At 47.5% G+C, this 9,085-nt stretch overlaps 1 protein-coding gene and 1 pseudogene across 1 annotated transcript in view; one reads left to right on the top strand and one right to left on the bottom strand.

Moving 5' to 3' along the window:
• The window catches only part of DNAAF9 (dynein axonemal assembly factor 9), a 141,337-nt gene extending 135,822 nt beyond the window's left edge, over positions 1 to 5,515 (top strand). The window contains 2 exon segments of the mRNA XM_014582291.2: positions 12 to 105; positions 1,935 to 5,515. Of these exon segments, the coding sequence (XP_014437777.1) occupies positions 12 to 105; positions 1,935 to 2,047 (207 nt within the window). The 3' untranslated portion in view covers positions 2,048 to 5,515.
• A 1,873-nt stretch (positions 5,516 to 7,388) lies between these two features.
• Positions 7,389 to 8,167, bottom strand: LOC102469692 (E3 ubiquitin-protein ligase RNF5 pseudogene; annotated as a pseudogene).
• Positions 8,168 to 9,085: the final 918 nt, after the last annotated feature.

Raw genomic sequence — 9,085 nt, 5'->3', positions numbered from 1 at the left:
TTTCCCTGCAGGTGAAACGCCACCTGGACCCCCTACCTGCAGGCTACTTTTATAATGGCACCCAGTTTGTTAACTTCTTTGGTGACAAGACGGACTTTCACCCACGTATCCTTTTTTTTAAAAAAAATTATTATTTTATTTAACTTTATTTATTTTAATTTGACCTGAGAGGGACAGAACTAGAGGCGGGGGGGGGAATGAGAAAGCAAACCACCAGGTCTGGGACTTGAACCACGGTTGGCCATGTGGGAGTCCAGTACCCTTAACCAGCATGTCACCTGCCGGCCCCAACCCATGTATCCTTGGAGGCAGCTTGGTCCCTGTGTGGAATCTGGGGCAGCGAGGCTGGCGGGTGTGTGAGCCTGTCTGCTAGAGCCACTGCAGCTGTGCCTCCGACCTCTGGAGCAGGCTAGGCTGTGCATTCCACAGGCTGAGACTGGGAACACACAGGAGCAATCAACAGGGGTGGGGTGTTTTGTTTTGTTTTGTTTTGTTTTGTTTTGTTTTAATTTATTCCTTTTTAAAAACTTTTTTTTTTTAATTTTTAAATTTATTTTTTAGTTTTGCTATAAGGCACATATACTCACTGGAGAGAGATAGAAAAAGAGGGAACTTGGGAAGTCACCCTCCAGAGCTGATGGCCACACCACATTCCCTTTACCTTCCCTCTCCTCTTAGGAGTACACTGAGTATGTCTCCCAAGCATCCGGGTCTGGGTCTAGTACCACACAGTTTGCCGTGTCGAATCTAGTGCCTTAACCACCACGCCACCTGCTGGCGCCATAATTTTTTTCTTTCATTTCTGATAGGCATGTGGATACACACAGGTGGGCAGGAGGAAGACTAGTGTCCTCCATAGGATCTGGTCACACTGAGATCATCCCCCAGTTCTCCAGCCTGTCAGATCGTAGGCATTGGCAGGCATACCTACTGTTTCAAGGTCCTTGGGGCAGGGATTCAAGCTGCAATCACCATGTGGGATCTGACTTTTCTTGAAATAACCATTGAGCCAAGAATCTGGGTTTTTATTATTTTAGCCTTTTGTTGTTTTAATTGCCAGAGGGTCCATGTAGTAGCTAGTGAGAAACAGGAAAGCAGTACCACTCCTCCTTCCAATTGAGCGTGGTCACACTGCAATCCCTTCTCCTTCATTCCTCCTTTGTGTTCAGATTATGGGCATGCCCACATACACAAGTGGCATGTTTTCAAGCTACTGGGGCCAGGATTTGAACCGTGGTCAGCCATGTGGGATCTTGCTCCCTTAACTACTAGACTACAAGGCTGGCACATTTTGACCTTTCAAACTTGTTAAAAAGAGACTTCTCCATTATTAAGTGATTGCTGCTATGACTCCGTGGGTGACAGTTTGCATGCTGCTATGGTTATACCCTGAGGTTGGTGGTCAGTGGGGCTTGTGAGTACAAGTTGGAGGCAACTGTTAATCTGTGAAAAAAATGGAGTGGATGAAGTGTGGGCCTGGGGGCATTGCTGTGTGCAGATGGAACCTGGAGGGTTCAGTGTTGGGACCTTTTTTTTTTAAAAAAAAAGAAGAATTATTTTATTTAACTTCATTTAATTAATTAATTTATTTATTTAAATTTGACCAGAGAGGGGGAGAAAGAGAGAAAGAGAGATGGAAAGTGAGAAGGCAGACCACCAGGTCCAGGACTCCAACCGTAGTTGGCCATGTAGGAGTCCAGTGCCCTTAACTACCATGCCACCTGCCAGCCCCAAGTCCTGGGACCTTGTTAAGGGTCCTGTGCCAATACCTGTCACATTTTTTGTAGCTATGGTGCTGCCACGATTTGCAAAGAGCCCTTCAGGTCCCCTATGTGGGCCAGGCACTAACCATCTCACCTCCCACAGGTTCCCCTGGGTCCAGGTGGGCTCCCTTGTCCCCCAGGCTCAGGCACTCTTCCTTAATGAGAGGCCAGTGATGGACCAGTTCATGAATGACTATGTGGAAGAAGCCAACCGGGAAATCGAGAGATACAATCGTGAGCTGGAGCAGCAGGAGTACCATGACCTCTTTGAGCAAAAGCCCTAGTGGAAGGCTGGGCCCATACGTCCTGTAGGGCACCCACCCTGAAGATGGACTAATGGGCTGTCGGAGCCAGCTCTCCTGGAGGCCCCTCCTGAAGGGGCTGTCTTTGTTCTTGGCCCGTGTGTGCTGGCTCCAGTGCATGCTGTCTTTATTCCCTATACAGTGCTGAAGAGCATCACCTGTGCCATGGATTTGGGGGTGGGGGTTCCTCAAGGGTGAGCAGACAGGGACTGCCCTGTGTGTGGCTGGCAGTCCAGACCTCTGGGTTTCTCATGACAGTATCTCCTCTGAGCTGTTGAGGCATTTCTTGAGAGTGGATGAAGAAAGCATTTGAATTGCCCAGAGAGGAGCCACCAGGACTTAGGAGGAGCCCTAGCTGCTGGAACTGTGGCCATGCCTGCAGGATCAGGCCATCACAGGCTTCAGGTGCTGCCCCAGAGCAGCCCTCATTCCCAGGGAATGCCTGCCTACCCTGCTTAGACCCCTTCCATTGAAGGAGCTAGTCCTACTGGCCCTGGGCCCAGTCTTGGAGGAGCAGCACAAGCCTAGCCCACAGGTCCTGCCCTTGGGCAGAGATCATCAATTTGTTCTGCCACAGGTGGATTTCCCTGGGCACAACGAGGGCAATGCATGCTGCTTTCTGGAAGTCTGTGGCTCTTCAGTTGACATAAGCAGTACTCTTGTGATGGGTTCTTGAGCTCTCCTGTGGCATCACTCGAGCATCCCTAGTTCAGGGACAGAAGCAGCCTGCTCCCCAACTCCCCCAACCACACTTCGCTACTGGGGGAGCGCCCTGCAACTGGTTAGTCTTAGACTTGGGGTCTGATTGCTTGTGGGGTGTCAGGTTCTAGCACCTAGCCCTCCCCAGCCTTGCCAGGGAAGGCTTGCTTTTCAGCCACAACCTGCAGGAAACTCATGTTCCCCACCCCCACCCTGAACATTGTTGCTGGCCCTGGACTTGTTTGGATCCTGAAGATCAGGAATGTCAAATAATTCCAATACCCAAATTAGGATTCCTTCCAGCGGCTTTGTTTTCAGCTGGACCATAAAGCAGAGGGAATTGCAAGTGTGTCCCACGCCTGACCTTCATAGTGGGGGCTGGGGAGGCCCAGGCACTGATACTTGGGTGATGTCTGTTAAGACTTCAGCACCTTGGCTGCCTAGATTGTAAATGTGTTCTGAATTTCACATATTTTTTGCATGCCTTAGGAAGAAGCACATAGGTGAAACCAGCAAAGTTTTCAGTAATGTAGAGGGGTTTTGAGAAAAGCCCCTGATGCAGAGGAGAGACAGGATGGAGCACCCGTGGCCTGTGGGCCTGGTCACACAGGCCTGCATGCAGGCAAAGCAGTTGTCAAGGGCTTGTCAGTAAAACATACTTGGATTAGAGCAAAAATGATTTGTATTTAAAGCCAAATGAACAAAATTCCAACTACAATTCAATATGAAGTCTTGTATCAAGAATGGCTTCTGAAAAAGCCCATGTGCTCCAGTCCCAGCACTCAAAGCCACTGGTGACAAAGGCCCGACCGTGGAGCCCAAGTCTGAGAGTCCCTGACTTCTGGCTGGCCAGAGGCCAGGATCAGTGAAGAGCCTGCCTCTGCTTCAGAACAATAACATAGATCTTAAGTGCAATTGATTAATAAGCAATGAGTTACTGTAGCTTCCTTTAGGTCTACCGAGCTCTTTTTAAAAACTCGAACTTGAGCAGCCTTAGAAAAGGGGTGGGGGTGGGGGTGGGGAGACAAAGGCCATTTCCTCCAGGTGGGTACTGTGAACTTTCAATGCAAGCTCTAGGTCTGGGGCTTGAGCCATTTCCCAGCTGCCCTGGCCTGGCAGCCTGGCTGCTGCACAAGAGTTTTTAAAGAGGGGCCGGAGCCCGCCCATCGGAGCGGGTCCTCCCACCTCATGGGGCTGTCCTGTGTGGTGGTCTTGGTTTCCGACCATCGTCCATAGAAATGCCCTCTCACCAACCTGCCCCACTGTCCCAGTCCCTCTCCTCTTAGAGGGAAAACTGATTACCTCAACTTGAATATGAAACTGTGATTGAAAGAAATCAAAACAATAAGAATTATCAAAGCCAAAAAGGCAAAACCTGGCTGAGGCCTCTACAGACGCTCCTCAGCCTGCTTGGGAGTGTGAAGGGGCACACTGGCGAAAGGGCATTCCTCAGGGTGCACCAGCGGTGCACCATGTGGGCTCTTCGAGGACTGAGGCCAGGAGGATGCATCCTCCTCCACTGCCCTCCGGACCTGCAGGGCCTCTGGGTTCTGACTGTGAAGAGTAATACCCACTTGATTCCTCTGGGCAGCGCTCCAAGTAGGGAAGCAGGGCCTACAGGAGTCTCCAGAGGAAGGGCCATGACACTGTGTTTTAACTTTTGGCCTTAGTGGATAGCAGGGACCCAGGGCTCCTAGGGCAGGCGGAAGTCCTCCAGGGGCTTACATGCTTTTGCCAACTTTCCTGTTAGCAGCTTCAGTTTTCTATCACCCAGAGTGAGTGTGATAACGTCGAAGTCGCTGAAGTTATGGGTTGTTTTATGTTTTGATGTGGGGTTTTCTTTTTCTGATTGGAAGAAGGAGGCAGAAATTGGAGAAGATGGGATTATCTGTGAAGGGGCCACTGGCAAGAGTCACCTTGGCCCCTCTGAGCCCTGGGGGCTCTCTGACCTGAGGCCTGGAGCCTGGGCTTTCAGGTTGCAGGAAAAAGTTCCCTCCTAAATTCTATTGGGATTTTGGAGAATTTTTGCACAGTAATAAGCTCTGGGTTGCTCTTTGAGCTTCTCAAAAGGGAAAAGTTTAACTCAAAGATTGTAAACTATTAAGTATTCCAGCCAAGTTGCTGACCTAGTTGGATCGTTGTACCTCAAAAAGTAGGTGAGAAATGGCTTCCTCATTGTCCCAGGGTGTCAAATACTAATGACATAAGAGCTCACTTATGTGCCAAAATTCACTTTTATACTAGTTTTTCAGTGCTTTAATATTTGTAACTTAAATTTTAAAACTCATATTTACGGACACTACTGTAACTTCAGTGAAACTGAATTGTGTGATTGAAGCTTTTTGCTTATTATAGTATTTATTACACTACTTAATTCAGTAAATATATAAAACTAGGCTTCAATTTATTTTTATATTATTTTACATGTTTTTACCTGCAGTCATGTTTGTGAACTTACCTTGGTAATTGAGATGTAATGCTAAGGACCAATAAAGTATCACCGAGCAGCAAGGCCTGCCATTGTTGCTGTCCTGTGGTCTCTGTCTCTTTGTGAGGGGAGACAAGGTTGAAAAAAGACTGGGGACCTTCCCGCAGCCTGCAGCTGAAATACCTCTTTGGAGCTGCTGCAGGAGTCATCCCGGGCCTCAGAATCCCTGCATCCTCCTCACTGAGCTGCAAGGCCGGTCTCTACTCAGCTTCCCTATGTGACCTGAGAGAAGCAGGACTTCAGCCCTCCCTAACAGCCCCTGCTCAGAGACTCCAGAAGCTGCAGCACAATGAGGAAAGCCTTGAGCCGCTGAAGGGAGGCTCAGGGTGGGGCACTCACATATTCCTGATCTCCTGCTGGGTCAGCATCCCGCTGCTCTTCAGGGCTTTCCTCTGAGGTTTCTGTGCAGAGAGGCAGGGAGGGATCCCGTCCCAGCTGAGCTGATAGAGGACATGGGCGTGTGTGGAAGGGCTTGTCTCAGGGTGGGCACCACCCAAGATCCCAGCTGAAGGGAGAGCATTCACTATCTATGGCCTGGATGTGACATTTTGACTCCATTTTTTAAAAAATAATTATTTTGTTATTATTTTTAAATTTGACCAGAGATAGAAAGGGAAAGTGAAAGGCAAACCACCAGGTCCAGGATTCGAACTACAGTTGACCTTGTTGGATTTTAAGAATTATTTATTGGGGTCGGCAGATGGTATGGTGTTTAAGGGCGCTGGACTCCCACATGGCCGACTGCGGTTCAAGTCCCAGACGTGGTGGCTTTCTGTCTCACTTTCTCTATCTCTCTCTCTCTCTGGTCAAATGAAAATAAATAAGTAAATAAGTTAAATAAAATCTTTCAAAAATTATTTATTATTATTGGGGTTTTATTATTATTGTTCATTTATTTTTAACTTTACCACAGAGAGAGAGGAAAGTAAGAAAGCAAGCCACTAGGTCTGGAACTCAAACCACAAGTTGGCCGTGTGGGCTTCCAGCACCTTAACAACCATGCCATCAGCTGACCCTTATTGTTTTTAATTTTTTTCTACAAGGGCACACACACACATCACACATACTCAGAGAGAGAGATAGGGGGGAAGAGAAAGCAAGCCGCCAGGTCCAGGACTCAAAGCACAATCAGTCATGTGGGAGTCCAGTGCCTTAACCAGGTGGCATATACGTGCTGGCTCTGAAAACTTTTTTTACCTTAAATAAAGGCAAAGACAGAGACTGTAATGAAGGGTGTGGGCCACCACTCTGTGTTGACAGAGGTGAGAAGTAGACCAGCTAGAGAGGTTTTTGTTTTGTTTCTTTATATTTCATTTTTTTATTGAATTTGTAATAATGGAGGTGGAGGGGCACTTAAGAGTCAGGACCCACATTATACATTAGGAAGGCAAAATTAAATCAAGAGGGAGAGTTGAGAGTTGGAGAGAGCTTTGCCCATGTTTCAACTTAAGAAACCTGGGTGAGGGACCGGCAGGTGGCATGGTGATTGGGGGCACTGGACTCCCACGTGGCCAACTGCAGTTCGAGTCCTACACCTGGTGGCTTGCTTTCTCCCTCTCTCTCTCTCTCTCTCTCCCGCTTTCTGTCCCTCTCTGGTCACATTTAAATAGATAAAGATAAATAAAATAATTCTTTAAAAAAAGGAGAACGAAACCTGGGTGAAAGCAAAGGATTAAGAGAAAGGAGAGGGACCAGCAGTTGGTGTAATGGTTATATTGCTGGACTCCCATGTAGTCAACTGTGGTTGAGTCCCAGACCTTGTGGCTTAGCCTCATACCAGGCATGTGTGCCCAAGATCCTGAGAGAAGAATGGAGGAGAAGGGATTGCGGCGTGGCCTCCCCCCCGGAGGGTGATTTCTTGCTTTCTGTCTCTCTGTATCTCTCTGTCTTTCTGGTGAGCACATGCTCTCTATAGCAAAAACCTCTCCAAAAAAAAAAAAAAAAAGAGAGAGAGAGAGAGAAAGAAACATGGAGACCAGTAGGTGGCGTGATGATTAAGGTATTGGACACTCCCACATGGCCAACCACGATTCAAGTCTTAGACCTGGCAGCTTGCTTTCTCACTTTCCCTCTCTCTCTATGTCTCGCTCTGATCAAATCAAAGTAAATGAATGAATAAATAAATTTAAATAATTCAAAACAAGAGAAAGGAGAAACACATTCTCTTCATTCTGTCCTCTTACTCCACAGCCAGGGGTTTCCGTGCTGCTGAGGAAGCACAGTCTCTCCTCTCCACACCCTCCTTGACAGTGGCCAGGTTGGCCATAGCCCACAGAAGTGGAGGAGTGGAGGTCCAGGAGTGAGGAAGGGTCCGCAGGAACCCCAGTACTAATTCTCCTCTGGTTGGAGATGGGCAGGAAGAAGACCAGCTCAAATACTGAGCAGCCAGAAGAAGAAAATGGCAAGACACAGGGAGAGGGAATCCTGCCAACTAGAGGTTGGTGACCCTGTCCCAGATCCACACCCATAGCCCTATGAAAGGGCTCGTGGGTATTGAAGGCCGTGGTGAAAAAGCCGAAGGGAAAGACCAACACCAAATGAGAAGTGAAAGCCCCCAGTATCACCAAATGGCTGGACTTTCCCTCTGCTCTCAGAAGGGGTCGCTGGCCCTGGGGTCGGGGTGGGGTCTTCAATCTGGGATCCTGAGGCTTCTGGCTCCCTCGCCCATCGATGGGATGACCTCTCTGCTGATCCCACCTTTACACACCGCGTTCTTATCACTCTGCTCGTGTCTCTAGCTACTGATGAAGACAGGGCCAACAGTGCAGGTGGCCACACACACTGACCACAGCTTCCCGAGCAGTCTCCAAACATAGATTACATTCGAAGGTCGCGCCTGCCCCACTTGTGGTTTGTGGCCTTTCAGGGCCCCAGTCTTCCGCAGCTGCCATGGTCAGTCCTATTTCCCCTCAGTCTCCAAAGCTATTTTTTTGCTTTGTTTTCTTTTAAGAGTTATTTTATTGGGTCCAGCAGGTGGCGTGGTGGTTAAGGTGTTGGACTCCCACATGGCATATTTTTAATATGACAAGAGAAGGAAAAAGAGAAGGAGAGAGTGAGAGAGCAAGCTGCCAGGTCTCAGACTCGAACTGTGGTCAACTACATGGGAGTCCAATGACATAGCCATTATGCCACTGCTAGTCCCATGATTCATTTATTTTTTTAAAGAATTATTCATTTTATTTATATATTTATTTTTTCATGTGAATTTTGCCAGAGAGGGAGGGAGAGTGAGAGCAAGCCACCAGGTTCAAGACTTGAACCACAGTTGAGCCTGTGGGAATTCCAGCACCTTAACCACCATGCCACCTGCTGGCCCCAACTTCATTCATTCATTCATTCATTCATTCATTTAAATTTGACTGGGGGGTTGGAGGAAATGAGAAAGCAAGCTGCCAGATCTGGGACTCAAACCACAGTCAGCCATGTGGGAGTCCAGAGCCCTTAACCTTCACGCCATCTGCGGGCTCCTTAGAGAATTATTTTGAAGAACAGTTGACAAGATAAGATGACTAATTAGACAGGAATTAAGGGGATGACCTTGAGGTAAAAGTGGAAAAAGCCAAAATGGAAAAAAACCCGATGTTCTGAAACAATTCCAAAACGTTTTTTGTTTTCATTCTCCAAAAATTTGAAGAAAAATACATTTGTTTATCCACAGATTGCTCCTGTTTTTCCCAGGCTTTTGCATTGCTATATTAACCAGCTAAAATAATTTGGTTTTAAAAAATGAATCAAGGCAAATAAATTCTATGTCAAAGTAATAATGGTCTATACATCTATTAAAAAAATAAGTACTAACCAACTAAAGTGAACAGATTTCTATTTCATTCTAT

Source organism: Tupaia chinensis, unplaced genomic scaffold (assembly GCF_000334495.1).
Source record: "Tupaia chinensis unplaced genomic scaffold, TupChi_1.0 Scaffold143574_1, whole genome shotgun sequence".
NCBI lineage: Eukaryota > Metazoa > Chordata > Mammalia > Scandentia > Tupaiidae > Tupaia > Tupaia belangeri.
The sequence above is the reverse complement of the archived record's forward strand: the minus strand, read 5'-3'. Positions and strand labels throughout refer to the sequence as shown.